The 26639-nt window shown below is 43.7% G+C and overlaps 2 protein-coding genes and 1 long non-coding RNA gene across 3 annotated transcripts in view; 1 reads left to right on the top strand and 2 right to left on the bottom strand.

Moving 5' to 3' along the window:
• Positions 1-1063, bottom strand: part of ACTA2 (actin alpha 2, smooth muscle) — a 47479-nt gene extending 46416 nt beyond the window's left edge. Inside the window, exon 1 of the mRNA XM_075935103.1 lies at positions 1040-1063. The gene's annotated coding sequence lies outside the window, so the exon portion shown is untranslated. The remainder of the gene's footprint in view (positions 1-1039) is intronic.
• FAS (Fas cell surface death receptor) lies at positions 992-23811 on the top strand. The gene is made up of 9 exons (XM_075935104.1): positions 992-1122; positions 6392-6554; positions 8980-9114; positions 15953-16064; positions 18669-18733; positions 19240-19311; positions 19460-19536; positions 21151-21175; positions 22428-23811. The coding sequence occupies exons 1-9, from the start codon at positions 1087-1089 to the stop codon at positions 22751-22753; spliced, it is 1011 nt and encodes a 336-aa protein (XP_075791219.1). The 5' UTR covers positions 992-1086; the 3' UTR covers positions 22754-23811.
• Positions 3357-26293, bottom strand: LOC142830408 (uncharacterized). Its single transcript, XR_012905625.1, has 3 exons — positions 26047-26293; positions 25807-25939; positions 3357-3535 (listed from the first exon to the last, which is right to left on the bottom strand). It is a non-coding gene; the product is annotated as an uncharacterized LOC142830408 (long non-coding RNA).
• Positions 26294-26639: the final 346 nt, after the last annotated feature.

The raw sequence follows: 26639 nt of genomic DNA on the forward strand, positions 1-26639 counted from the left end.
TGCTGTGTAAACTTTAACAAGTGATTTAATACTATCTTAGGTATTATTGTAGCTCCCATTAACATAATATGTGAGCACCACACAGTCTTTAATAGTCCTATTTATCCTCACAACACCTGTGCAAGGCAGGAAAATACTATTCCATTTTATGGATTGGGACTGAGACCGAAAGAACACATTGTAAAGGTATGTAAAGGTATTTAAGCACATAGGCCCCTCATGCGATTTTCAAAAGTGTCTTCTGAAACCAATGGGAATAGACACTTAGGATTTTGAAAAATCACACTCCACAGCTATCTGCAACCACTGGAGGTGCCTACATGTAATAATCAGGCTTTAAATAGATTTCCCAAGAGGAAGTCTGCTGGAGAGAACAAAACTGATTGCAGCTCTTTCAAGTGCCAGTCTAGCAGCACTCTTCCGGACCTACAGGGACATTGCTAGCTGCAACTGATTCATTGTCAAATACCTAGCTCCTTGCACCTACGGTGCTATTGCACTGCAGTGTCTCTCTCCTTAGCATAGCATAGGTCACCCCCCGAAATGTCACTCAGATGCACCTGAGGGCCAGGCTGTTCTGGACAGCGGCACCGGCAAGGGACAACTCGGACTCTTTCCAAACAAGCCGGCCCGATCCAACTCTCGCAGGGCCCTGTTCAGAGCAGCAGCGCCAGAGGAACCCCTCTCCGAGGAGGGTGAGAGCTCAGTGCCAGGGTTTGCCGCGTGGTCCCGTTGCGAGGTGGGCGGGAGCCCCTGCCGCCCCTTGCAAAGCTGTAGCAGGAACGCTCGGGGACTAGTGGCAGGAGGAGCCTCCCAGCTGCCCCCCAGCGGCGGCTCTGCCCAGCGCCTGGCCCAGCCACCCTGCGCCCTTTGCGGGGATTCCGCCCTGCTCCCCGCGGCGCGCTGGGCTCGGGCGGGGCTGACCCGGAGGCGGGGCTGCGCGCGGGGCGGGCCGGGGCCCCAGGGCCCCAGGGCTCGGCGCACACACACCCATGGGGGACGGCGGCGAGAGGGCAGCTCCCCCGGCGCCGCGACTCACTTTCGCTTTGCTGGGCTTGCCCGGGCAGCGCGCCGGCCGGCGGCAGCATGAGCGCAGCGCTCCTCTTCCTCCGCCTGCTCCTGGTGAGTCCCGTCCCGCCGCGCCGGGCCCGGGCGGCCGCTTGTCAGTCCCCGCACGGCTGCGCCTCAAGCCCCCGGCCCCCGGGCGCCGCTGTCCCAGGAAAGGGGGGCAGGCGACACCTCTGGCGCGGCCCGGGCTGGAGGGGCGCGCTCACTCGGGGACAGGCTGGGCTGCGGCAGCCCGCGGTGGGGGGGGGGGGGGGGGGACCCAGGTGTAGCGGCGCGCGCTGCGGTCTCTTGCCCTCGATCGCTTTTGGGAAGCGATGCCAGGGAGGGAGCAAGTCGGGGCTCGACAGCAGCGCACAGAACTCATTCCCGCCTTTGGCCCGAGCCCCTGCGAACGGGACGTGACTCTCACACGCGGTTTCCTAGAAGCGGCTTGTTGTTGCCGGTGTTTTCAACAGCTCGCAAAGGGAAAACTCCACCTAGCCTGTGACGGGAACTCGCCTACCTTTCTCACTGCGTCTTTCTGTGCAGTAAAGCGATGCAGTAAAACGCGTACTGGAGTTAAAATGTACCTTACATGATGCAGTAAGAGGACAGAGAAGGTTTTGCGGAGCTGGAGGACCCTCCACTAGCTGGTTTACAGGTGGATTTCTATTTTGGACAGCTGTTCTGGTTTTGAAAACTGACTTCTACAGTTGTCACGTCTATTTCCTAGGATAAGAAAACTGTCCCAGCAGTTGGCAGTTACTAATCCTTTAATGGCCACAGAGACTACAGAAGTGAAATGAAATTAAATAATATTAATGGCCTAACTATAATTGAAAGTTGGGAACAGGATTGGGCCCTGAAAATGTGACATCCTCCGTTTATCAAACTTATTTCGTATGACCCTGATCCTGCCAACACTTAAGCACATTCTTGAGTATTTGCAGGATTGGAGTTACTCATTCCCTTCCGGTACTTTTACATTGAAGGGCAAAAGTCAAATAACGCTACGCAACTTGAGCTACGTCAATTGCATAGCGTAAGTCAAAATAGCTAATTCAGCTTTCCACGCTGTCTACACAGCAGGAAGGTGAAGAAAGAACATTCTTCCTTCGACTTTCCTTACACCTCTCAAAACGAGGGTTACAAGAGTCGGAGTAAGAAGTCCTCCAGGTCAACATTATTTCAAAATAATGGCTTGCTGTGTAGATGTGCTCTTTGTTATTTCGAAATAACGTTAGTTATTCCAAAATAACCCTGACGTGTAGACATAGCCTTCATCTACTCCAGGAGATATACTAAGACTGTTTCGGACATTTTCTATCTTTTTGTTTGAGGATCACAACCGTATGAATCATCCTCAGTTACTTCTGTCATCTGTCTCAGAGATAAGGTGTTGTATTTCACACACAAGATCTTCCTGCAGTATGAGATTACATTTGTCATTGAATGATTGTTTGTAGAGCAGAGGCTATTATTAAGATGATTGATAGTGAAATTTTAGCAATAGATTTTATTTATCACTCGTGCAAAATTAATTTTGGTAATGCAGCTATGTAACTTAGTTTATGCTGTGGAACCGTATACTGTGGAGCTGTACAACAACTGTGCCACTCCACAGAACACCAAATGTTAATTAAATAGCATTAGCAATGCTGAACATCCAAACCGTGGACGTGTAGTTTGTGTGTGTCAAAAGGGGAGAAATGCCTCCAGCACACCAACTGCAGTGACACGCTAAATATATCACACCCATATACACGTAAGCACAGTCAAAAATAGAAATGTATTTATATCCTGGAAGTATTTAGCACAAATAGATAATGGTATAAACAAAACTTTTTCCCAATGCCCCTTCCGTTAATATACACAGTGGGCTTATGTTTCCATCTAACCCAGGCTCTGTGTCGAATCCCAGTCCTATTAGCCAGAGAGGAAATATCTCTCCCAAATGCCTATTATTCCCTCTTCTCTGATCTAGCATATGATCTTACCACGCTTTTTAAAAGGGCCCTACAGTATGCATCTGCCCAATTAATTTACTTACACCTGAACATGGGAGTAGTTGTGTTTATTAACCCTTGATCCTGCAAATGATTCCACAGGGGGAAACTTCTACACTCATCATGGCACAGCAGTTGCGGAACAGATTCTTAAGAACATAAGAACTTCCATAATGGATCAGATCATAGTCCATCTTACCCAGTGGCCTGTACTACTAGAGCTTTGGGAGGAGCATACTGAACAGGGCAATTTTGTAGTGATCCTCCCCTATCTTCCACACCTATCTTTTGGTAGTTGGGGGTCCACTCCTTTTTGAAGCCAGTGATACTTAGCTGTCACATCTCATGACAGTGAGTTCCATCCTTATTTGTGTTTCATGAAAACGTACTTCCTCTGCTCCATATTAAATCATTAGGTGATGCCTACCTTGATTAGGGGACCATCCTTAGGCTCTTAATATTCCTTCTTTGTTATCACAAGACTAGAAAAAACAAAACATAGACCATTTGAATAAACAGCTGGAAGACACTCATACAACAATGATAAAAGTGATACAGAATAGAGGGAAAGCAACTAAATCTAATAGGAACACATTTGGATACCTTGAAAATAGCAAACTAATATTAGCCAATAATTTTCTAATTTATATAAGAAGATTGTGTATCTAATAAGCAGCAAATTTCTGGGAATTTAGAAAAGACCTCTTAGAAGTTAAGGCCCTCACAATAAAGCATTCCATCCATTCTATTATCTATTACACTGTGCACGTGCTTAAAATGTATGCACATAAATTATCAGATTAAAGTCAACTGGATGACTGGTGTAAAGTTACCCCGTCATAAGTATTTGCATAACAGGGTTTGTATTTGCACCATATGTTTACATTTTTTCTGGTAAGATGAATTTCTGTTTTCTTCTACTTTGATGCAAGACACTGACCAACCAGGAAATGCTGAAAAGTGAACTGCAATATATTGTATAAAAAAAAACAGATCAGAAGCTTCCCCTGAATCTTCCATGATGATATCCGGCCACAGAGTAGCAACAATGATATAGAAGCTGCTAGTGTTGCTGCAAGTCTTAACAATAGACAGTAATCCTTATTTGCATTGAGAAAGAACTCCAAACTATCCACAGAATAGTTGTGTGTTACAAGGATCTGTTGTTATCTCTATTGTGCAGATAGGGAAACTGAGACAAAAAATTAATGCCAATATTTATAAATTTGATTGTGGTGGTTTTACTCCACTGTGACTCTATTGACTTCACAAAATTAAACTCAAGTCCTTTTTCTGGCCCCACTGGTTCTTATTACTCAAGTGCACTGAATACTACGGAGCATACAAATATTGTAGGTGTTACAGCTATGGTAGGATTAAATTATGCCCCGACATCAGAAGTGGACAAATACCACCAGCCTGTAAGCCGGATCTGGTCTGCCAGGATTAGCCCTTGATGGGCCCCCACCTCTATATTTATCTGCGCCTCCACCAATATGGTCAATCACAGCTTCTGTTAGCCATGGATCACTACTCTCTGCCAATGGGTGTTGTGGAAAGTCGTATCTTGGTCCACGCTGCTCCCATTGGCTGTGAATGGGCAAATCATGGCCAACAGGAGCTGCGATCTCTGGTACTTTCATAGGAACGGGTAAATACAGTGGCGGCAGCCTGCCAGGAACTAACTCTGGTGAACTGTCGTTATTTATTGCCCACCACTGTCCTACATACTGTTTTCTCGGAAGTTCTCCGTGCATGGGAATTGCGCCCGCTGTGGAAAATACCAAGGTTATGATCCACAAATTGCATGGATCATTGAGGAACCATAAAGCCCTCCATGGCTTCCTGAGCTCCATAGGTAGCTTGGCTCAATTGCCACACTGCCAAGGACTTCCCAACTAGTGCCTGTCATTGGAACTCAGTTCTCGTGGTTCCCCAGAATAGAGAGGAGCCCTGAAAGAAGATTAATGCCTGAGCAGCTCAAATGGAATTGGAACTGATAATCTGGCCCAAATTATGAATGCTAAGGGGTTTTCTGGGGTTAGTTTCCCCTACTAATTTTGTTTCTATTGTATGTTTAGAGTTTTAATTTAAAAAGGCATTTATCTTAGATTAGGAAAAGAAAAAAAAGCCACCATGAGTCATTTTAAGAATACATACCTTAAGCATTCCAAGTACGCATGGCATCATCCATTTGTATGAAGGCAGATCAGAAAGCACCTATCATCCCCTTAATGCATGTGTGTAACTTCTTTTACTGTCACTGAGTAATATGAGTAGTACTGAGGACGTGAGTGGTCTCTCCCAAGCATACCATCACGTGTTACCATTAGTGTTCCTTTTTTATTAATAATGAATTTTTTAATAGCAAAGGACTGCATGTCATATGGGAGTAGCAATTCAAAGAGAAAAAGAATAAAGTGAACCTGGGATATAAAGAAATACTTTGAAAAATTAGAATGTCAGGGGAAGCAAAAAAGGAAGAATATCAGGTGTAGGGCAGCGTATGAAGTTCCGATATGTAGTGCCTACATGATATTACTTGAAAGACAGTTCCTGAGAAGTAATCCGCATTTATTGTATTAAGAAGAATTATCTGTGGTAATACATTGGTTCTAAATATGTTACTAAATGTTTTGTTTCTCTCTTACCCTATTGTGTCAACAAGGAGAGAGCTTGGGGTGGTTTTGAAGAGATCTATGAGTTCATGTGTGGCATGTACATAGTAGCAGCTAAGAGAGTTTGTCAGTGTGGTTTCTGCATGATTATCAGTTATTTCCTTTGCACGTGTCTGTCATTTAGAAAGTTATTACTATGATCACTCATTTTATCCTGATTTCTATCCCACACTTTACACCTTTTTCTTTTCATGTGCATTTTGTATTTGCTCTTCCTCTAATCTTTCACTTTCTGTCCCTTGAAAGAAATGGCATTTGTAGTTCTCTTCACAATGTCAGACCTGCTAACCGACAGGTGTCCCCATGAATTTTTCCAGACCCTTCTGTAGGTCCTAATGAAGCAATCAGTCAGAACAGCTGCAAGCTCTGAGGGATATAGACACACACCTCTGGGGTGGCCTTACAGCACTCAGAGCACTTCTGGCTCCCAGATCTCCTCACAGGCCTAGATGAAGGCACTGCAGCCTTTTTGTGTAGGGTCACCTCTGAGATGAGGAATACACAATGAGACATTGTTTCCCTCTTCCCCCTCCCTACCTCTCCTCTAACCCTTGCTGCAGGGTACTGTTCCCACACCATCTTCAACTCCTCCCTCAGGGTCCAGTGCTACTGTGATGCAGAGATTGGGCAATTTTCCTACAACTATAATTTATCTCCTAGGTGTGTGTTTGGACTACTGGATCACAGCATGACAGTGATGTGCCTGTTGCACACTCTATATCTGATAAGCTGTCGATAAAGAAGAATATTTCTAAAAGGGAACTTGAATGTGAAGAGGGAGAATATCATGCAGAAACTATGTGCTGTAAAATGTGTGCACCAGGTAGGTATCATTTTAAGATAATTTATGGAAAAAGTAGTGAGTGGAAATGGCCACAGGCAGAATTGCATACTGCTGGATAAATACTCTATGGCAGGAGTATAAAATCATAGAACTGGAAGGGACCTCTAGAGGTCATCAAGTCCAGTTCCTTGCACTCATTCAGGACCAAGTAACATCCAGACCATCCTAACAGGTGTTTGTCTAAATGCCTTTTAAAATTCTCCAATTATGGAGATTCTACAACCTTCCTAGGCAATTTATTCCAGTGCTTAACCACCCTGACAGGAAGTTTTTCCTAGCCCATTGTTTTTAGATACTTAAAAACTGTTAACAAGCCCTCTCTATCTCTCTTCTCCAGACTAAAAAAACCCAGTTCTTTCAGTCTTCCCTCATAGGTCACGTTTTCTAGACCTTTAATCAGTTTTTGTTATTCTTCTTTGGACACATTTCCTGAAATATGGCACCCAGGACTGGACATAATACTTCAGTTGAAGCCTAATCAGTGCTGAGTAGAGCAAAAGAATCATTTCTCATGTCTTGCGTACAACACTCCTGCTAATGCATCCCAGAATGAAGTTCACTTTTTTGCAAAAGTGTTATGCTGTTGAGTCATCTTTAGCTATGGTCCACTATGACCTCTTGATCCCTTTCCACAATACTCCTTAGTCCAGTGGTTTTCAGACTTTGGGTCACAACCCAGCATGGGATCGCACAATGTCAGGCACTAGGTCATCTCACTGTAGGTCTGCAGTAGGTTTGGCTCCTAGGCGGGAGGGAGAGGGGAGAGCATGGGCTCCATGTACTGTCTCTACCTTGAGCACTGGTTCCACACTCCCATTGGCCAATTACTGGCCAATAGGAGCTGGAGAGGACCCATATCTGTGGTCAAGAGCAGCTTGCAGAGCTGTTTGTGTGCCTCCGCCTAGGAGTAGGGATGTTAAATTTCGATTAATCATCTAATCAACTCAATCAGTCGATAAGTGGGAGGTAGGGCACTCGCTATCCCAGCTGCACCTCTGTCTTTTAAATGTAGTAAGAGCTGCTATGGCTCTTACTACATTTCAAAGGCAGAAGCACAGCAGGCATGAGTGGGGACTGCATCAGTCCCCATGTGCGCTGTTTCCTCATTATGCCTCTGCCTCCTCTGCCCCCCTGCACAGATGGTGCTGGGGGAGCCAACTTTTAAATTGGCTCCCCCCAGCACTGGCTCCTGCTCCCCCCACTTGCTGCCTCACTTTGATAGAGGCAGCAAGGGGGTGGGGAAGCAAATAGCCGAGTCACTACTCAGCAATCCAATAAGCACATGCTTACCAGGTAGTCATCTAGTCGACAATTCGCTTACATCCCTACCTAGGAGCCAGATCTGTTGCTGGACGCTTGCAGAGCACAGCATTGTCTGCAGTGCCAAGACAGGCAGGAAACCTGCCTTAGCACCCCCATTGCACCACTCACCAGGAGCAGATGGAGGTAAGCACATACACCCTGCCCAAGCCCTGAGCCTCCCCACAACCAGGAGCCCCCTCTTGAATCCCAGACCCTTCATTCCTGACACCTCCTGAGCCCACACTCTAGTCAAAAAATATAATTATGCTGGGTCACGAGCATCAATAATTTTCTTCAACTGGGTCACAAAAATGTTTTTTTTTAAACTAATGCCTTAGTCAACAGGTGAACTGTAGGCCAAATCTGAACCACCAGCTACTTTTGAACGGGCCCTGAAAATAAAAATAATTGAGTACTCTTGCTCCATATGCTGTAGCTTCTACTAGGACACAGTGTTATAGGACCTTCCTCTGGCCCTCAAGAGACAGAACTACAGTGGCTTCATATTTTTATTCAGAAATCCCTTGGGCATTGAAATCTCTATTCTTTGGATTAGTCTCTGTGCTATATTTTGGTGTTTCCCGAAAGAAGTATATGGTTATTCCATGCTGTGCAAGCATTTTTGCATGATCTGTTCAACACCTAACTAGAATGCAGAATGTTAGAAAAACACATATTTACTGAGTTAATGCCAATAACTCCCCATGGATTTTAAACAAGTCCATGTAAGCTACAACATGCACACTTTTGAAAGAGATTTTTAAAAATGCATTCATACTCTTTTGCCCACACAGTTACCTAGGTAAGCCTGTAAATGGGTATTTTCATTGGGCAGATCATTTGGTTAGTAAAAGTCTCTTCTTGTTTTTAATAATAAAAATTTTAAATCCACCCCTGCATATGTTACTTTACCAAAAGACATGTACAGATAGATACCCATCTAGTTTATCTATAGTATTTAGAAAACTTTGAGCCTGTTACTAGTCATACATTATAAAGTTTAAGAGATGAAGAAAAGCAGAAAACCTGAAGCAGATCTTCCCTCTGACAACTTCTGGGTACAGATACTGCAAGTTTCATTCTTCTTTTTGCATTTTTACAGGTTCATTTAAACGTGCTGATTGTACAAAAACCAACAAAACTGCAGTTTGTGACCCATGCACAGAAGGAACATACACGGAACAAGACAATGCCCTCCCGGAGTGCATGAGGTGCAAGTCATGTGACACTATACTTGGTATGTCTATAAAATACCAACTCAAGCAAAAAAAAAAACATTCCATAGAATGATACTGAGCAGGTACCACAAGTAAGGGGTAACATATAGTTATGATGTCTCAGAACAAACCAGAGAGGAAATTGTGACAGTCACAATGTGGTCCCTGGATCCCCTTTGCTCTACAGGAGAGAAGAATATGCCATGGCAGTGCTTTTCCTGAGCAGTTGTTCAGGTGCACTTGTTGGCAGTTTGAGAGATAATAGAGTTAAAGCTTTTTCCACTCCACACCCATCTGAGTTGGAGGGCATGTAGAAGCCCCTGAAGGTGTCTCTTTCAGTCACAGTATGACATGTGATATGGGTAGCTCATTATGACATTCTAAGGTGCAATCCGGACTAGGGAAGGATTGTGTCATCACCTGCCTTGCTACGCTGGGTTGCCAAGCTGGGCACCTCATAAACAGGGAGCATACAGTTTGCACCCTGAGTATCTGCGGATAGTTAGAGCCTGCCAGCAAGACTCCAGTCAAACTCCAGCTCCCACTAGCCTTGGTTATCATTTGTAGTATGATGCCAACACATTCCCAGTCTCATATTTTCTCTCCACCCCCCTGCAAAAAAATGTGTGTTCTACTTTATCCAGCCCTGTCCTGGGCAGTTCAGGTATTGTAGATCCCTTTCCTCTATAAGGGGTCAAATGTAAAACAGTTTTCTACTTTATGCTGTATTGTTTGGTGACTCAAGTTAAACACAACACTGGATTAATTTTGATTAAAGAATAAAACAAGTTTACTTAATTACAAAGAGATAGAGTATAAGTATATAAGTCATTAAATTCAGAAATGTTTACAAGGGAAATAAAAATAAAATACTTTCTAGGAATGGAAAGTTAGCAAACTAGATTTGGTTCAAGGTAAAATTCTAACCAAATGTTTCCAACAATGGCTGACCAGATTATCAGGTCAGAAACCCTCCTAAAATCCAAAGATTATTTCTTTTTCCTTTAGATGAAAAAGTAAGAGGGAGATAGAAAGAATAGAGAAGAGACTACAGGGGGTGAATTAGCCCCCTTTCTTTTATAGCCTAGTTACCCTTTGAAGTGTTTCTCCCCTCAGGATTACCCGCTAGATAAAATTCCTCCCTCTGTGATTGTGGAGAAATGGGATTTCATAGTGAAAGAGGCTCCTTGTTGCATGTTAAAATGTGAATGTTTGTTTCTGCCCCCCCCCCCCCTTCACTGCCAAGTATGGCAATTTTACAGGTGACAGCCAGTCAAGTTTAATGACTAGAGGTGTCAGCTTCTTCTTTGTCTTCAGCAAATGGTTTATCCACTCCCCAAACTTGTCTGGAAAACACATTCAAGCTGTAACTTCAGCTTATGTTTAAAACTGTACATGGGGGCTACGTCTAGACTGGCCCCTAATTCCGGAAAAGTCATGCAAAGCAGGTAAGTCAGAACAGGGAAATCCGCGGGGGATTTAAATATCCCCTGCGGGATTTAAATAAACATGTCCGCCGCTTTTTTTCCGGCTTGGGGAAAAGCCGGAAAAAAAGCGTCTAGACTGGCGCGATCCTCCGGAATAAAGCCCTTTTCCGGAGGATCTCTTATTCCTACTTTCAATAAGAGATCCTCCGGAATAAGAGATCCTCCGGAAAAGGGCTTTATTCCGGAGGATCGCGCCAGTCTAGACACTTTTTTCCGGCTTTTCCCCAAGCCGGAAAAAAAGCGGCGGACATGTTTATTTAAATCCTGTGGGGGATATTTAAATCCCCCGCGGATTTCCCTGTTCTGACTTACCTGCTTTGCATGACTTTTCCGGAATTAGGGGCCAGTCTAGACGTAGCCATAGACTACATCTACACTGCACATCTATTTTGAAATAAGCTATTTTGGAAGATATCTTCTAAAATAGCTTATTTCAAAATAGCACATCTACACACCAAATGCACATTGAAATAGTACTTAGCTATTTTGAAATAGAGCATCCACACTGATTGGACGCTAACTCGCTTTTAAGGCCACCTGGAACCACTTCAGACAGGTCAGCAGTTACTTCATGTGGCTGCTGCTTGAGGCTATCTGAGGCTTGTGCTTAAAGGGACCCCCTTGTATAGCAGTGTCTCAGGCTTTTTTCCTTTGCTTACCTCCTCGAGGGACAGCAAAGCCTTTTCTTCTGCCTGCTGCAGTTGCCCTTGTGAACATCTCAGCTTGCCAGCTATGGAGCCGAAGTTGCCTCTGGGCAGACTACAGCTATCGCAGCTTGTGGTGAAACTCATACAGCAGTTTCTGCAGGCTGCCTCCCAGGGCCTGCAGGAGCCCAACCCCCAGCTCCTCTGGGAGACCCTTCTTGGATCTCAGTGGGCGCGGCTCATTCAGCTGGATTGGGACACCAGTGCCAACTAGTGGGACTGGATCGTCATGGAGCAGTGGGGAGACCAGCAATGGCTCCATAATGTCAGCATGAGGAAGGATATGTTTCTGGCTCGCCCCTGCCCTCAGGCAGCAGGACACTCACATGACACCCTCCAGAAGTGTGCCACCATCAGCCTCTGGAAGCTCACCACACCAGATAGCTACCAATCCTTCGGGAACCTGTTCAGTGTGGGGAGATTGACCATCGGGCTGTGCTCATGAAGGTATGGCATTCGCAGGTTATTGTCCCAGGAGGGGGGTGGACTGCTGGAATGGGGCTCCCTAGGGAAAAGGAGGGTGGGAGTAGAGGGAGGTGCAAGCCCCTTCCCAGGAGGTTTTTTCAGAACTACCCTCACAGCCCTGCCCGGGGATGGTGTAAGTGGGGGGTTGCTTCTGGTGTGTGTGTGTAGGAGAAACGGTGGGATGGGCTAGGGGAACCTCCCACTGGCCCTAGTACCCCTATGATTCTCTGTTTGTTTGTCTCCTTCTGCAGGTAGTGAGGGCCATCAACACCATCCTGCTGCGCAGGGTCATCCCCCTCAGCGACGTGGATGCCATCATCACCTGATTTGCCGACATGAGCTTCTCCAACTGCAGGGGGCTATTGATGGCACCCACATCCCCATCCAGGGCCCCAACCACTGAGCATCTCTCTACATCAACCAGAAGGGATATTTTTTGATGGTCCTACAGGCCGTCATGGACCACTGAGGCCAGTTTACGGACATCTTCGTTGGATGGTCATGGAAGGCACATGATGCCCGCATCTTCCACAACTCCAGTGTCTTTGAGAAACTGCATGCTGGAACTTTTTTCCCTGACCACACCATCAGGGTCAGGGACATGGACATGCCCATGTACATGGTGGGGGACACGGCCTACACATGCTTGCCTTAGCTCATTAAGTCATACACCGGCCACCTCGACAACTCTTGGAAATACTACAATGTCAGGCTCAGCAGGGCCTGCATGGGTAGTGGAGAGCGCTTTTGGGTGTTTGAAGGTGCGGTTCGGATGCCTCCTCACCTGGTTGGACCTTGGGGAGTGCAACATCCCTCACATGGTGGCAGCAGGTTGTGTGCTCCACAATATTTGTGAGCCAAAGGGGGAGGCATTCCTGCCAGGCTGGGTGGGCGGAGGCTGAACGCATTGGCAGAGCCATTGAAGGAGGAGCTACAGTGAGAGCAGAAGTAGGAGTGGGAGCAGGAGCAGGCATCATGGCGGCAATGAGGGACTGAACGGCCGTACACATGATGCGGCCCTGTTCCAGCAGCTCCTCCAGGATTCTCACCACAGCTGGATGTCCTCCTGAAGCCTGCAGTCGATGGTCTGCTCCATGGATCAGAGTGCTGCAAAGTGCTCCCTCTGGAAGTCATTCATGGGTTGTCAGCGCCTATAGATCCCTCAGGTTCATGAGGCTATCCTGGGTAGCGTCGACCAGGACGCAGTCCAGATCCTCGAAATAGAGGCAGATGTGGGGTTCTGCCCTGGAGTGGGAGCTGCCTTCCCTGCTCCTGGCCTATGCCTGGTGGAGTGCTCTATTTGTGCTTGTTATCTGCACTTGTTCCTGGGTGTGGATGTCCTTTTGTGGCCAGACTCTTGGTCGTGTGGCCATAGACTATCAGCATTCCTGTGCCTGGTGCGGAGATCCTGGAAGTTTGCCTCCTCACCCCAGACCTCAATGAGGTCCAGGATCTCCATACCAGACCAGGTAGGTGCACATTTCTTTTGGCCCTGGGCAAGAGCCTGAGAGTCATCTGACTGCTCCCTGGGAGCACTTGGGGGGCTGGTGGGAGCAGCAGACTGGCTCATGTCACCCAAAATGTGTAGCTGTGGCAGCTGCTGTTTGGCTCAGGGCTGTCAGGGTCTCCTGCCTGCCACAAGTCTTTTCCCTGGAGGTTGCAGCTTGAAGGGCTCCAGGAGAAGGCGGCTACAAGGTATGGCTAAGTGTAGACAGAGTGGCCAGCAGGACACCTTGAGAAGGGCTGGAGGACCCTTATTGTGAAATAACTGCATCTGCCCTGTCTACAGAGCCCCTATTTTGAAATAGCTGGTTTACCAATGCCAAAATAAGCTGCCCATTATTTTGAAATGATTTTGAAATAGTGCTATTGCTGTATAGACGCTCACATAGAAACAGGTTTGCTGTGTAGACATATCCACAGTGCCATTACATGCTTTTCATTGTGATATGATTGATCAGTGAGTTATTAGTTTCCAAATGATACTTCACAAGGCATATTTTGTTCAAAGATTATTACAATACATGTAGGATCCGAATACAGAAGTGCAGTCAGCCACACCCACCTTATGCCCTAAAAGTCCCTTCTATTGGCATTTACCTTGGCTCACAATCTGGTCTAATGTGAAAACATTTTGGATAGTCAAACATTTTAGGGTGTTAACAAAAGGTACCAAACCCAATGTTTCTAGTTAATGCCTTGTTTACAAAAGTTATCTTGAATAATTCCTTGTGGTTAACACTCCGTCCCCTCCCCACACAGACAACATTGCAAGATACAACTTGATTTTCTCACAGACACACCTTTTTTTTTTCTTTAAACAAGTAGTCCTGTAGCATCTTAAGAGACTAACTCTATCTTTGTATCATGAGCTTTCGTGGGCAAAACCCACTTCCTCATAATACTGTATTATATATATATATGTATGTCTGTATGTTATAAGGTACTACAGGACTACTTGTTTTTAAAGTTACAGAAGGACTACTTGTTTTTAAAGTAACATGGCCACCCTTCTCAGACCTTTACACAGTTTTTTGAGTATTTTAATGACACCCATGACACAGAGCAACCATGTAGGACAACATAAACCTGTTCCCACTTTAGGCCTCACTGAAGGAGGTTTGAAGTTGCTTCTCCTCAAACTCAGAGGTGCTGCATAGTAGAAATTTGTGCATAAGAAGAGGCATTTGAGGAAGCCCATTTGCAGGTGGTTAAGACAGGGAACATACATCCCATAAAAAAGTTGAAAATCCTTAACTTACAAAAAGTTTCCAACAAGGGATTGTTGTGTTAATATTAATGCATTTAAACTTTATTTTGAAGTTATTAGAGGCTCAGGTCCCTGAGCATCCTACAGTGTTTTGTACCTGATTGCGTCTGGCCCTCCAGCTTTGCAATTATGTGGGAGGGGGCCCAGAGATCCTTGCGGCCACACCACATAAAATCACAGAATTTATAGAACCATATGGATGGAAGACACCTCTGGGGGTCATTAAGTCCAGCCCCCTGCCCAAAGCAGGACCAATTCTAACTAAATCATCCCAGACAGATCTTTGTCAAGCCAGGACATAAAAACCTCTAGGGATGGAGATTCCACCACCTCCCTAGGTAACCCATTCCAGTACTTCACTATCCACCTAGTAAAATAGTTTTTCCTAACCCTCAGTGGTTGCTGAAATTCTCAATTTTAGGTCAGGGCTGGAGTTCTGTTCCAGCAGCATATCTTTTCCTTTAATGTCTCTCGAGGTACAGGTTCAACCTTTCTAACTTGGAACTCTCTCATCTGGCAATATCTGTGGACCAACATGATTTTAGTTAGTCAGATGTCCACCTATCACTAGGGACGTTAGATATCATGTAACTGAATAGTTGTGTAACTGCATGAAATCTTAGCAGTTATATGACTCTTTGATAGTCCCCGTAGGTGGAGCTGTCAGCCAATGCGCTCCTGGCTCCACTCACAGGATAAGTCTACACTGCAGGCTTCTTGCGCAAGAACCTTTTGTGGAAGAGATCTTCCTCAAAAAGTTCTTGCGCAAGAGCGCGTCCACACTGCCATTCGCTTTGACACAAGAGCGCATCCACACTGCCTTGGATGCTCTTGCGCAAGAAAGCTCTGATGGCCATTCATAGAATGGCCATCAGAGCACCTGTGCTTTTTCTTACTAAAAGAAAAACTAAGCTAGTTCAAACTAGGCAAACAGAGTGACTCGGCGCTGCCCAATGTGTCTCTTTTACCCAATGTCCAGTCCACATAAGTAGATGGACATCAGGGAACTGTGCCAGAGGATGATGCCAGCAAAAGGTGCAGGAGCTGCACAAGGAGCCATCACAAAAGTGGCAACTAAATATACAGGGACCTGACCATTCAAGTATCGCAGAATGAGGAATGATAAAATACTGGCAGATTTTTCCTAATGTTATATACTAGACCTCTTCCAGCAAAGCAAGTGCTTAGTGTTAGGTTGGCTGGTTGGGTTTTTTTGCAGCTTTTGCTTGCAGATAACTCTTTCCCTCCCTCCTCTTCCCAGTATCAGAAGGTATGTATAGAAAACAATATGGTGATGCATGCTATAATTACCAGCACATATTGATGTATATAGCAATATTCCTAAAAGCATGAGCATAGCATTTGCTAATGGTGCACTAAAATAGAGTACCACCATCTTTTAATTGTCGAAAACTTTTGGGATTTATTTTAGGTTTTGAAGTTGAAAAACATTGTACCACCACTAACAACACAAAATGCAGGTGTGCACAACACCACTTTTGCAATTCTTCTGAACCATGTGGACACTGTGATCCATGCAGCAAGTAAGTCTGAAGTCTTTAAATATTTGTATAGTTAAATAATAATGTGAATTAGTCAAGCTCAGTCAGTTTTCCCAGTGTCATTGTGGCCTCTAAGGCATTGCTTAGACTAGGAAAGATACTAGTTAAACAATTTAGCTCACTTAAGTGAAAATCCCACATCAGCATAGTACTTTTTAGATCCAGTTAGTGATCAAGTTAAATCTAACAGGATTTTTACTTGAGTTAAGCCTGATTTGTTGAGCTCATTCAGTGAGGGGAAGCACTTTTTTCCCTAGTCTGGATAAGGCTAAAAATTTTATAGGTTCCCATTTGCATGCACAATGACCACAGTTGTGTGCAAATATTTATTTGAATGCATCAATCTACACAGAAATTTAGAAGCCACTTTAAATAATTCCCACTCAAAATTAGGCTTGCCAGATGCTTTCACCAAAAATCCCAAATATGGGGACGGGTGGGGGGGGGGGGGAGAAACGGGAGACCAATCTTGTTGAGCAAAAATAAAGGCGCTGCGCCTTTAAGAATCCCCGTGCTGTGTGCTTCCCCCGGCCCACACCAGATGCAGCAGGGGAAGATTGTCCCTGCCAGCCTTCCGTACAAGAGAAACAGAAAATCCTGGACATTTTACATATCCTGTATTTTCTGGGTTTTTTTTTTTTTTTTACCGGACAGGGGCCAGAAAAAATGGCCATGTCTGAGTGAAAATCAGACACCTGGCAACCCTACTCAAAATGTTTTTGAGCTTTGTGTGAGTGGATAGAAGATTGTTCCGTGTTGGGAAGTTATAGAATGAAGAATTGGCTGGGTAAGAAAGCAGAGTTGGAAGTAGAAGGTGACAGTCTATAGAGGAAGAGAACTTTAAAGAAAGCCGTGGGCTCCTTTTATAGGCTCAACTGACAAACTTCTCATACTTTTCTAATCTCCTTTCCAGGAAATGACATGAGGGGTAAAGTAATATATTCGGTCCAATAAAGGCTATTGCATAACCCATTATGTCTATCTAATATTCTGGGACCAACACAGCTACAACAACATTGCATACATCTCATTCTGGTCACAAAAACAAACTATATTGCATACAAATTTGATATTCCTTCATTTACCACACAAACTAGTTTTAATTAAAAGTCTAAAATGGTAAAACTGAGGTTTTAAAATTATTTTGGTTGAAGGAATAAATTTTAATTTTCTGGTAGGAGATTTTTAATATCTAATTTTGGGTCTTTGTCACACACTGATTGTATCTCACCTTGAGGCTTTGGCAGATTGAGAGATGCATTTGGTTCCTGTTCATAAGCTGTAATGTAGCCCTGATGTAACAGGTAACTCTGTACATCTGCACTGCAATTAGACATCCACAGCTGGCTGGTACCAGCCAATTCAGGCTAATGGGGTCCACCTAAAGGGTGGTTGGATTGCAATGTAGATGTTCGGGCTCAGGCTGAAGCCCAGTTTCTGAGATTCTCCTATCTTGCAGGGTCCTAGACCCAGGCTCTAAATCTGATGTCTACAAACTTTGGGTACTGCTGCAGCTTTTAAGGGTTTACTTGAGCATCCACAGGCAGGCCATTCACAGCTTCCGGTGGCCATGGTGCACTGTTCCCAGCCAATGGGAGCTGCAGCAAGTGGTGGGGACTGGGCCACCACTTCCGGGAAGCTTTCATTGGCAAAGAATGGTAAACCACAGCTACTGGGAACTGCGAGCATCCATACCTGTGGATGCTCAGGTAAACAGAGCATCTCACAGCCAGTTAGTGGCTTACCTTTAAAAGCCATGATCCAAAGTTGGAAAACTCCACAGTCTATATCAGTGTTTCTCAACCCGTGGTACAAGTACCCTTAGGGGTACTCAAGAGAAGTCTGGGGGGTACATCATTACAACTGAAATTGAGAGAAAACTGAATTTCTGTTTTAAGTTTTACAGCATTTTATTATTTTTGTACCTTTCCCCCATAGCCAGCATACCCTTCCCCCTCAGCTATTAGTGGGTGTAGGCAATTGTGCTTTTGTTATTGGGCACAGCTGGGTTAGTGGGTACAGCTGTTTCTGCTTCCCAAAAATTATCTCAGTCATCGTCTCACCCTACTTATAAAAAGCAAAACCAAACCAAAACACGAAAACTTTACTCCCAAGGTGTTTGGGTTATTTTAGAAAGAGCGCTTCTTTCTTCTGTGCTTTTCTCTTCACTTCTTTTTCTTTTTTTAGATTTCCTCCTTTGTTTTATTTTGAGGATATTTTTGAGGATATGTTTGTTTTTATTGTGTTTCATTGGGTTTTATCATGCATAGAGCACCATGAATTGCTCACAAGGCCACCTGACAGCACTCTGTAAATAGTGGTATTATCATTTACATTATCACTAATGCCTTATGGGAAACTGGGCAAGAATCCCTAGAGACTAAATTTTAAAACATTGGAGGACTAAACAAATACTTTTCCCTCTTACTGAACTCAAAACTCCACTTTCTTACTGTATTAAAAGCCAGCTGGAAACAGGGTTTGGGGACATGGATAATGTTGCCTTCTTTTAATGACAGATGGAATAAAATCAACAATCTTTAAATTATTGCTAAATATATAAATATTTGTCATCTTTTTCTCTAGGTGTGAAAATGATGCCATTGAAAAAGAATGCACTCGGACCACAGATACCATATGCAAAAGAAAAGGTGAATCACTGAATCCTGGAATGTAGCTGGATAGAGTGGAATCAGCTATGAAGTGTAGGTCAGATTGCATGTGTTAGGTCCAAGGGAGGCAGCAGGAGCTGCACCATCATATGAAATTCTTCCTGGGGACACCTGGAATGCAGAGGGAGCACACTGACTGCTGCACAAGGGTAGAACATGGGCTCAATTCAATGACTGGCCAGATCTGCTGGCTGATGTGGACAGCTTGCCCCTTTTAGAGAGGCTTGTATCGTAGGGGGCAGTAAGAGAGAGCAGTCCCTATAGGCAGGAGAGAACAGGAATGATTTTTGTGTCTTGTTCTGATGCAAGGAACAGGGAGGGGAAGAGTCCTTGAATCTCACGACACCCCCCCCCCACATCTATACAAGGGCCCATAAAGTCAGGCCTCTTTATATACCTGTGAAGAGGTCCAAATGTGTTGTTGTATTGCAGTGTTTTTCTATGTTTTACCTTGATGTAAATGTTATAATGCTCTAAATTATCAGGACACTTCTGGTGGATCTATCTAGTGGCTGGAATCATAATCACATCACTAGCAGCCATCGCAGTGTACTGTTGTAAGTTAGTCTCTTTTCTTCATCCATTCTGCATACTGAATTGACCACTCTATTAATTATCATAATTCTCCTCTTGTGGGTTTTTCATTGTAGCATGAATACATACTCCATGCTGGTTTTAAAAATTCTTTGGCCTGGTTTATTTCAGACAAGAAGAAACGGCAGGATTTTGATTTGAACAAGGAGATGCCGTGTCAGGATGTTCACCGCCCACCCATCTGTGTTGTAGGTATCGTTGCTTAGCATGGCTGAAATTCAGCTTGGTGCAGCACAAGACCCCTCCACACCACTTAAATCCACATGGGGGCTGTGTAGATTGTGGAGGCCCCTCCCTTAACATTCTGGTTTTATATGAAGGAAGTGAACTTCACCACCAAGAGAAAGACTCTTGGGGGAGAATTCAAACTATTTTTTACCAAGTAAATAGTGGGCTTTGTCTAAGTGCGTCCTAGAAGCCGGTCTGAAAAGAGAGTTTTGTATTGTACAATGTATACAGAGCAAGAGAAAGTTTCAAACCCAAATGTCCCAGCTACATACACAAACTAGGAAGTCAGGGATTTCATTTGGATCACTCCACTATGTATCTATGCCTGAGATACAGTTAAAGCTTTTAACCCCTAAATACTCTTATCTTTAAACATGCATTGTTCCCTAGAACGGTATAGGCTAGAGTGGGATGGGCTAGCAGTGCCCAGCAGCTGAGTATGTCTACACTGCGACACCATTTGGAAATAACTAGCGCTATTCCAAAATAACTTAGTCCACGTCTACACAGCAGGCAGCTATTTCAAAATTGTGTCAAAATACTGTCAAACTGGAGGACTTTTTACTCCGACTCTTGTAAGCCACATTGTACGAGGAATAAGGGAAGTCGGAGGAAGAGTGCTCTATTTCAAAATAAGTGCTGGGCAGATGCTCCCTATTCAAAATAAGCTATTTTGAAATAAGATAAGCAATTGACGTAGCTCAGTTTGTGTATCTTATTTCGAGTTAAGCCCCACAGTGTAGACATACCCTAAGAGAGGACATTGTGTCATTCTGTCATGACCCTCGCTACTCCCTTCCTCAGCCCATCTGTCGGCACAACCAAAGAGCTCAGTTCATCCAGTTTTCTGTGGCCAAAGGACAATTGCAACAGAGGGGACCATGAGGAAGGAGCGTGAAAGCAGGGGCTCAACAGAGTTTTCTAAAGAGGACCCTGAAGAAAGAAATGTAATATTTGCTAGCCTGACTCATTAGGGTCAGATCACTGCAGAAATGTGCATAAGTGACCCAAGGTTTGCATCACTTCTGCTTTCTCCTCATCAGCTGCTTGTCTTTAAGCTGTGAAAAAAGGAAAGGTATAGAAGTAGGGGAAGCTGCCTTTTTGCAACAGCCACTCTCTCCACTCTAGTAAAAGCCCCCTTTCCCCTCCCCCCGCCTTAGACAAAGAATCTTTTCTCTCCCAAAGAATGCTCTATACATTGCTTAAGCATTTTGAGTAGCGAAGACCCTGAAGTCCTTGTCCTAGTCCAAATAAAGACCACCTGTATTTTTATTTTTCAGTTTAAAATTGGTCATGGTTAAAGCTCGGAGAAAACACAATTTTCATGACATTTAGCATTCTGTGTAAATTGGTGTTTAAAAAAAATTGATAGTGGGAGTCTATGCCACTGCCCAGTAAGGTATAAAAGAGAATATAGCACCGAAAGAAGAAGAGAAGATGGGATTAAGTGAGAACACAGAAAAACAAATCAATTACCAAGAAAAACAGGTGACGGGTGGTGAGGGAGGAAGAGAGGAAAATACTCTACAATCTGCAGGGCCTCTCTTTACACTTATTTCTGTATCTGTTTCCAGGAAATGGAGCCTCTCATGCACCCAGGTATGAAATAACATTTTACTTTCGCTGAAGGAATCATGAGAAACATGGTTTCGAAACTGTGTAAGACTGTAGGCTTTGCTCAGTTTAATGCCAGAGCAGGCTCTGTTTTGAAATGCTGTCACTTTTCACTGATTTGTAACTCTTCTTCTTAAATAAATGTCAGTTAGGGGAACAATCCTACAGACCTAAGACACAATTCTCATTGTTTTCAAATTCAAGAAAGTTTTGCTTCAGGAAGGGCTGCAGCCTGTTTTACCTGATCCATGTTAAAAGTAATTAGTTATTGAAAAAATACTCTCTTCTTGTATAAGCACTCAGATGTCTTCCTGCTTGTTAAAAATTTGCATATGTGCAAATTTTTGGAGATTTTGTCCCACAGGACTAACTAGGAAATCCACTACTGGTTAGTAGATCAGTTGGCTGCCTTGTTGCCAGATTTCATGTATTCATGTATTCTATTCTCCTGGACTTTGCAGCTTTTAAAGGCTCCATTACAGATCATGTAGTATTGAAATGTAGTTGTACACAAAGAACAGAAGATAGGCAGCTGTACACTGAACTGTCTAGTGCATGAGTCAAGCACCTGAAGTATCTTCATCTCGTGGTTATGTCCCAGCTAAGAGAATGCCAGAGGTGCTGATCTGTTTGTGTGGAATTTATAAATTTGGTGATGTGTGGAAGGCACGGAGAAATAGTCCTAGGCTATGCCTTCACTGTGTGTTCTTCTGGCAGAAAATATGCTAATGAGGGACTCATTAGCATAGGTCGTGATCTCATTAGCATATTTTCTGCCATTTTTTGCACAAAAAGAAGCAGTGTGGACAGTACAGGCATAAGAATCTTGTGCAAAACAGGGGTTTTGCGCAAAAAAAGTTCACACTGCTTCTTTTTGTGCAAAAAGAAATGGCGGCAAATATGCTAATGAGATTGCAACTTATGCTAATGAGTCCCTTATTAGCATATTTTCTGCCAGAAAAACTGGCAGTGAAGATGAAGCCCTAAAGAAAGACTTGTGGGCTTATTTGAAGTCACAGGAAGGACATGGGTCCATACTTGAAAGTCTAAATTTTCTAACAAAGAATGTAGACTTATTCCTACTATGAATTCCCTATAAGAGATTGACTCTCATGTCTCATTTAGCCTTAAACTCCATCTGTTTTGAATAGGAAAGGTGTGATCTATTTAAAATGTGTGAAAAATCAGTAAAATACTAGTGTTTATATTTATATAAACATACTATTTATATTTCCAGATGTTGACCTGAGCATCCATATTCCGGCTATTGTAGAGGAGATGACGCTATCACAAGTGAAGGCTTTTGTTCGAAACCGTGAAATCTTAGAAACTGCCATAGAGCAGACCCTCCAAGATAATTTAAATGATTCAGTAGAGCAAAAAATCAAATTATTCCATATCTGGTATCAACATCACGGGATGAAGGGGGCTTATGGAAGTTTGATCAGCAGCCTAAGAGAATTAAAAATGCGTGCCGTTGCTGATAAAATTGAGAAAAAACTGAATGTGGTCACTTGCAGCACTCAGGAAAATGGAAAATGGAATGTCAGTACAGCTGAGTAAACAAAGGCTATTCTGATGGACATAATGTGTAGTCAGTGGACACACTATCTAAACACATTAGTGTTTTTGTATCAGCTCTTTCAAAGGCGCTTTCCTTCATCATTTCTACCTGATTTTCCTGACTAAACAAGAGGAAAATGAACAATTACAGACAACATGGCTAACTTCTGCAGACATATCAATGTGCATTTCAAAGACTGAGATTTTCTTACTTGAGGAAAAGGATTGGGAAGGATTCACTATAAAAAAAAGCAACCATACAGTAGTTCAAGCAGAGGACTCACAATGCTGTTGCATGCAAACAAGTCAGCTAACGTTTTGAAATAAAGCTTTAAAGATTTATAGTCCTAAACACGGGATAACCTTTGTGTTTAATTATGCTCAAGTTATGGTTTATAGCTATTTTCTTTATGTAAAGAATGAAAACTCTGGTGGTATGTTTACAGTATTTTTCAGCAATAATGGTGGGGGGGGGAGAATTTGTTTTAAAATTAAAGGCTAAGTTTAATGTAATTGATAAACATGTAAAGATTTACTTACATGAGAAATCCCATTTAAATCACTGAGGTTATTCACTTGTGTAAATTTACAAGATAAAGAATATACTTGTTTTTATAGTTTACTTTATATGGTACTTTCCTTTGTGAAAGCATATGCATATATTTCATGAAGGGCCCCAAACTAACCTCAAATGTGTGGGTGCAGTTTCCATTGCCTTCTATAGTAATAAAGGTCCCTTCTGGCCTTTAAAAAAGCCCCCCATGAATGCAATCTGTGTCTGTATATCTGAAGAACACAACTGGGTCCCCAGTTTCTAAAGGAGAGATCACCAAGATCCAAATGACAGACCAAGATCCAAATGTTTGCTATTTTAAATATTTACATGAGAAAGGCTAATAAGATACAATCAGCAATGAAAGAAGAGCTTGAAATAGTATGTGTTTCTTTGAAGTGAAAACAGTGAGCTCCATTCATTTCAGGACTATATGAAGGCCAGAAAACTTCATCAGACCAATCTAGTCAGTAAGGCTGGGCCGCCACGTAATTTATCAACCTCCAAACGAGCCTAGGGAACTGCAGGACTACTTGGGGGAAGGCAATGTTAATTTGTAAACTTACATTAGTATCCTGCGTCCTATAAACCAGCGTTTCTAGTGCTGAACCTATTTCCTTTTCTACCTCTCTCTCTCCTAGGTCCAAGATAAGTGAAGTGCAAAGATTTGCTAAACTGTATTACATTTGCTCGCCCATCATGTTAATTTTCTTATATCCATGTGCAGCTGGCTGAAAAGAAAAGACTGCCTGGACTGTTTTTGGAGAGAAGTCTCCCACATCTCATGACTTCTGTGGTGGACTCTTCCTTATCACCAAAGTCTGGAACCCTTTCTCCCGTTATTCACTGATTTCATTCAGTTCATTGGTAGTCTTATGAGACTTTTCAGCTTGGTGAATGCTGCTCTTCCTCCTGCTTGAGCTTTTTCAGCCACATGATGCCTTTACTGTTTTCACTTTGATTCACTGCAGATCAGTTCTCCATTAGTCACAGTCAGTGCACTGCCTAACATGGCTTCCATGAACCAGATTGTTACCAGTGGCTCATTGGCTACAGAAAGCGTATGAACCTGTTTCTCCATTGGTCTGTACCTTTGCACCCATTTATACCTGTGGTAACTGAAAAACAATAGGGCTGTGTCTAGACTGGCATGATTTTGCGCAAATACTTTTAACAGAAAAGTTTTTCTGTTAAAAATATTTGCGCAAAAGAGCGTCTACACTGGCATGGATGCTTTTGCGCAAAAGACATCTTTTGCGCAAAAGCATCCGTGCCAGTGTAGATGCTCTCTTGCGCAAGAAAGCGCTGATGGCCATTTTAGCCATCGGGCTTTCTTATGCAAGAAATTAACATGGCTTTCTACACTGGCCTTCTTGCACAAGAATACTTGCGCAAGAGGGCTTATCTCTGAGCGAGAGCGTCGGAGTATTTGCGCAAGAAGCACTGATTTTGTACAGTACAAAGTCAGTGTTCTTGCGCAAATACTCGCGGCCAGTGTAGACATGCGGCAATTTTTCGTGCAAAAGCACCCACTTTTGCGCAAAATCTTGCCAGTCTAGACGCAGCCTAGCACTTTGCCCAAGTGTAAATGACTACGAGGATGCAAGGCAAAGGAGCATCATGTGTTGTGAATCAGTTACAGGGCAGGCTTGAGCACTGTGTAATATGGAGATCAGTATTGGGTGTCTGCTACTAATGATCACACTACTAGTGAAATACAGTAACTCCTCCTGGACTGCATAGCATGGGAGGGCTTTAAGGAAAGCTGGACCTGAATTGAGTCCAGAGGTAAAGACAGGTGTAAGTGGGTGGGACTCACCATACAGGTGCCTCCTGCTGGTCATGCTGGGAATTAACTTTCAGCACCTCCAGGCTGCTACCACTGCTGTGTCTACTGTTTGGATCAGCATTACTCCCAAATTGTGGCTTCCTCCTCTGGGCATGGCTCTCTGGCTGTGCCTCAGTTCTCTCCCCTTTTAGGGGACCAGCTGTCCTCAGGCCAACCACTTTCTTCTGTGTCAAACTGCACTCTCAAGTCTAGCCACTCACCTCAGTGGTATGCTGCAGTCCAAGCTCTAGCCAGTCCTCCGAATGGCAAGATAGGCAAAAGGGTGGGGGGGGGGGGGTGGAGAGACCCAGGCCTGCCCACTATTCTGGGTCCTAACCTAGGGACCCTGGAAGCATCTCATGTCATGCGTGGAGCAAGACTTCACATGTAATACATGCCTCTGTATTCAGTATAACCCACCCCTATTCTTCAATGCCAATCAGCATGTCAGACATTTCATAGTATTCCTTCCTTTAGGGGAACCTCGAGTAGCTTTCTACGAAATGCAATTGTAGCTAGGAGACAGGTGACATAACTTCTGCATTCTGTATGTTGCACATCATCATAAGAGTTGCTGGAGCTGAACTGCAGTGCCTGGTACACTGATATTATATAAATAATTAGTAATAAGTAAAAAGATTGGTTGTCTTTGCATCCAGATCCACGCCTCACCTTTGGGCTGATTGTGTCCCCCGCTGCAGTCCTTTTATGCAACTCCACTGTCATAAAGGGGATGGAATGACCTGGGAATTTCCCAATTCAGGGGTAGCATGTGGCTAGTTATGGACTTTCCAACTCTGCTTTCCTGTGTAGGTGGAGGACAAGAAGGAGGGAGTGTCTGTATCTGCCATGCCAACCCTTAGAGCAGGCCAGAATTAGCGGAGCACATGAAGTAGCTTAAAGACATCCTACCTTCCTGGGCTCTCATTCTGGCTTCACTTGTGAGGAGGTGCAGGGACAGGCTCTGGTTCCATTGTATTGATTAATGCAAGTTATGAGCACCCATTTCTTAAGGCCTGAGCTGTTCAAACAGCGTGTCCAGTTTAAAACAGAGGGAGCCTTAAAATGAACTTCTTACATTTGTAGCAATGAAGTATGCAAAATTTTATGTAGCTGTATTGGAATTTCCCAAAGAAGCAGTCAGAAGGACTGTTTAAAACAAAAAGTCCCCGAGAAGTGAGTCATATTTTCTCTGAGAAGTCTGCAGATCTGAACCCAGAATACTGTTAAACCTGTTAGTCATTATGCTTTTATTTTTTACATTGCAACATGATGCTGCCACAGATAAATGAAGTGAATATACAAGCAGAATAGTGGTGAGGTTCTTAACAATGATAATTACACCTTGAAGCACCTTTTACCACAAAGGATAATGGCTATGTCATGCACAGACAGACATTCAAAATGCCTCTTCTCAACATTGAGAAGGCCTCCATTAAAGACAAACAGGGGAGAGTTCAAAAGGAGAAAAACAGGACAGAATGTTTAGAAAACAAAACCTATTA

This window comes from Pelodiscus sinensis, chromosome 8, assembly GCF_049634645.1.
Source record: "Pelodiscus sinensis isolate JC-2024 chromosome 8, ASM4963464v1, whole genome shotgun sequence".
NCBI classification, from domain to species: domain Eukaryota; kingdom Metazoa; phylum Chordata; order Testudines; family Trionychidae; genus Pelodiscus; species Pelodiscus sinensis.

Excerpts from the sequence above, each read along its gene's own strand:
- FAS (XM_075935104.1), top strand. The coding sequence starts at position 1,087 with ATGAGCGCAGCGCTCCTCTTCCTCCGCCTGCTCCTG. Across the intron at positions 16,065-18,668 it reads CACTGTGATCCATGCAGCAA|GTGTGAAAATGATGCCATTG; the intron begins GTAAGTCTGAAG and ends CTTTTTCTCTAG. Across the intron at positions 21,176-22,427 it reads GGAGCCTCTCATGCACCCAG|ATGTTGACCTGAGCATCCAT; the intron begins GTATGAAATAAC and ends TTATATTTCCAG.